This window comes from Condylura cristata, unplaced genomic scaffold, assembly GCF_000260355.1.
Source record: "Condylura cristata isolate star-nosed mole 26May11 unplaced genomic scaffold, ConCri1.0 scaffold00021, whole genome shotgun sequence".
NCBI lineage: Eukaryota > Metazoa > Chordata > Mammalia > Eulipotyphla > Talpidae > Condylura > Condylura cristata.
In genome coordinates, this window is record NW_004567122.1 from 39,173,370 (window position 1) to 39,176,184 (window position 2,815).

At 33.0% G+C, this 2,815-nt stretch overlaps 1 protein-coding gene across 1 annotated transcript; it reads left to right on the forward strand.

Annotated features, from left to right (window-relative positions):
• Positions 1–1,527: 1,527 nt before the first annotated feature.
• Positions 1,528–2,463, forward strand: LOC101618929 (olfactory receptor 14C36-like). The gene has a single exon (XM_004686589.1). It carries the CDS (start codon positions 1,528–1,530, stop codon positions 2,461–2,463), a length of 936 nt encoding a protein of 311 aa, XP_004686646.1.
• The last annotated feature ends 352 nt before the right edge of the window (positions 2,464–2,815 follow it).

Sequence of the window (2,815 nt, forward strand, 5' to 3'; positions counted from 1 at the left end):
GTGAAACATTATGGGGAATAGGAGAATGTATTAGAGAAAATATAAATACAGTGAATCCATTTAGGAAGATTCTTTATCCTCCAAATTTATTGTATGACAAATGTGTATATATCTAATTGCACACATTACACTTTGATGTTTTAAACATTGTGATATGGCACTATAATCAGATTATTTAATGCAAACATCATCATGGAAGGAGGATTTACAGAAATTATAATAAGTTACTGGAAAATATAATGCATTCATTAAATAGAGGTGCTCTGGGGCCAGTGATTTCACACATACGAATCATTAAATAGAAGTTTGGAGAAGATGATAGCCTTAGCTTGTACCAAAGCTTATAATAAACATACTTGACATATAAGATTTTAATTACTTTTTGATGCATTTGTATTTTAAGTTATTCATGGAAATAGTGATTAAATAGTATCACTGTATGGATATTTCTATCTATTAAAGCATATCAAATAAATGTAAATATACCATTTCTTAGAAGATAATTTGTTAGGAAGAATTAGGGAAAGTATAACAATTGGTTATGCTTACATATGCAAAATTTTCAGGTTATTATTACTCATGGAAAATTGTGAGCTATTATAAAAATTAAATTAAGTTTATAGCAAAGTAACTACTAAGAAAATGAATGCAAACATGGGGACCAATACTTAAATATATAAAAGAAAATTGTCACTAATCATTATTGTACAATAAAATAAGTGCAATGCTATCACTCTAGGTTGTTCAGGCATACCTAGAACACATTTATAATAAACACATTCATAATAAAAAATATTATTTTTTCTCATATAATAACAAATCTCTTCTTCATAAAAGCTTAAATCATTAGAACATTTACTTTTCACAGGGAAATCAATTTAACATTCCTCCAAATTATTGCTGTAATCATTTTCTTAAAATGAAATAGATAGCTCTGTATAAAAATCTTTGAAGTAAGTATGCACAATAAGAATTTACTAATCCTACACTTGGAATTCATCACAATGTTGAGTGTTACAAATGTGTGGGAAACTAAAACACAATTTCTTCAGTTATTTAACAACAACAACAACTATATATATATAGCTAAGCAAGATATGACCGTTTATATTACCCGTCATATTTTGAAGATCCTTGAGTTACACCTCTGTTGTATTTCACATCTAGAACAAATATGTTATTCAATTCTTGTGAAGTCTTAATTGTATTTGACATTTTATTCTATTGCAGAAAATTTACATTTGTTAAGTAATTCAAAACAGCGTCTGTGAAACTTCACATTTCTTAAGTTGGATATTTTGAAATTCAGCAATATTTCTACCCATATACATGAAAAATAATTAGGTGAGCCCTCTCTTTATCCCTGTGACATATGAGAAAGAATAGTCACATAAGTCAAAAGGCTAGTGCACATTTTATAATCACAAAGAAGAAATTGTGTCAGTTTGAAGTGTGTAATTTATTAATGATTTTTACATTTTCTTTTTCAGCCCTTTTGCTTTACCAGTCAAGCAGTATTTTAGGAAAATGACCAATTACACCATGGTGACTGAGTTTCTCCTGGAAAGCTTTGGTGTTGAATGGAAACTACGGTTACTGAACTCCGTGCTGTTTCTACTCATGTACTTGATCACACTTTTAGGGAATCTACTCATCATTGTTGCCACCACACTGGACAAGAACCTTCACACACCCATGTACTTCTTCCTCAGAAATTTGTCCATGTTGGACATTTGCTACATATCTGTCACTGTCCCCAATGCCTGTATCACCTCTCTCAGCAACTACAGGGCTATTTCTGTAATGGGGTGTGCAACTCAAGTATTCTTGGTCATTTACTTTGCCATTGTGGAGATTATGTTTCTCACCATCATGGCCCATGACCGCTATGTGGCCATCTGCCAGCCCCTACACTACCCAGTTATCATGAGCCACCAATTCTGTGTCCGGATGACAGTCCTCTCCTTGTTCAGTGGTCTGGTCTATTCAGGTGTGCACACTGGCAACACATTCCGGCTGTCCTTCTGTCAGTCCAATGCTGTCAATCAGTTCTTCTGTGACATACCCTCTCTGCTACTGTTATCATGCTCTGACACCACCAGCAATCAGATTTTGATTCTTATCTCAGCAATTGTAGTTTGTGGAGGCTGTTTTATTTTCATCGCTGTATCATATAGTCGCATATTTTCTACTGTGTTCAAGTTTTCAAAAAGAGAGAGAGGAAAGGCCTTTTCTACCTGTATTCCTCATATCATTGTGGTTTCTGTTTTTCTTACCTCTATATCTTATGTATATTTAAAGCCTTCTGCCACCTCTGAAACCATTCAGGATATTATTCCTTCTGTGCTTTATACCATAGTTCCTCCACTTTTGAATCCTGTCATCTATAGTCTTAGAAACAAACAAGTAAAGGAAGCTGTAAGGAAAGTGTTACTTAGAAGAGTTTTTACAGGGAAATGGTAAAGATTCATTCCAAGTTTATCCTAATTTAACTGAATGGCATTTAATCTTATATGATAAACACTGAATTTTCAATATTAGCATGCCTACACTATTGTCACTTTATTAAGACTTGGCTAATGAATGTTGTAAAATAATTATTTTCTGTTTTAGAGATTACTTTTCATTTTATCCTCTGAAAAATTTTCATCGGAATAAAGTAACAATTGCTGTTTTAAAAAAGATTTACTTATATATGCATATGAAATTGGGATACAGACCAGAGGCATGAGCTGTAGGGGAGAAGATTCACCAGAGACAGAGGGAGGAACTGAACAGGCAAATCAACTGAAATACACTGCTGAGGGCAACACCG

Bases quoted from the DNA above. Each gene is read 5' to 3' on its own strand.
- LOC101618929 (XM_004686589.1), top strand. From the start codon at position 1,528: ATGACCAATTACACCATGGTGACTGAGTTTCTCCTGGAAAGCTTTGGT.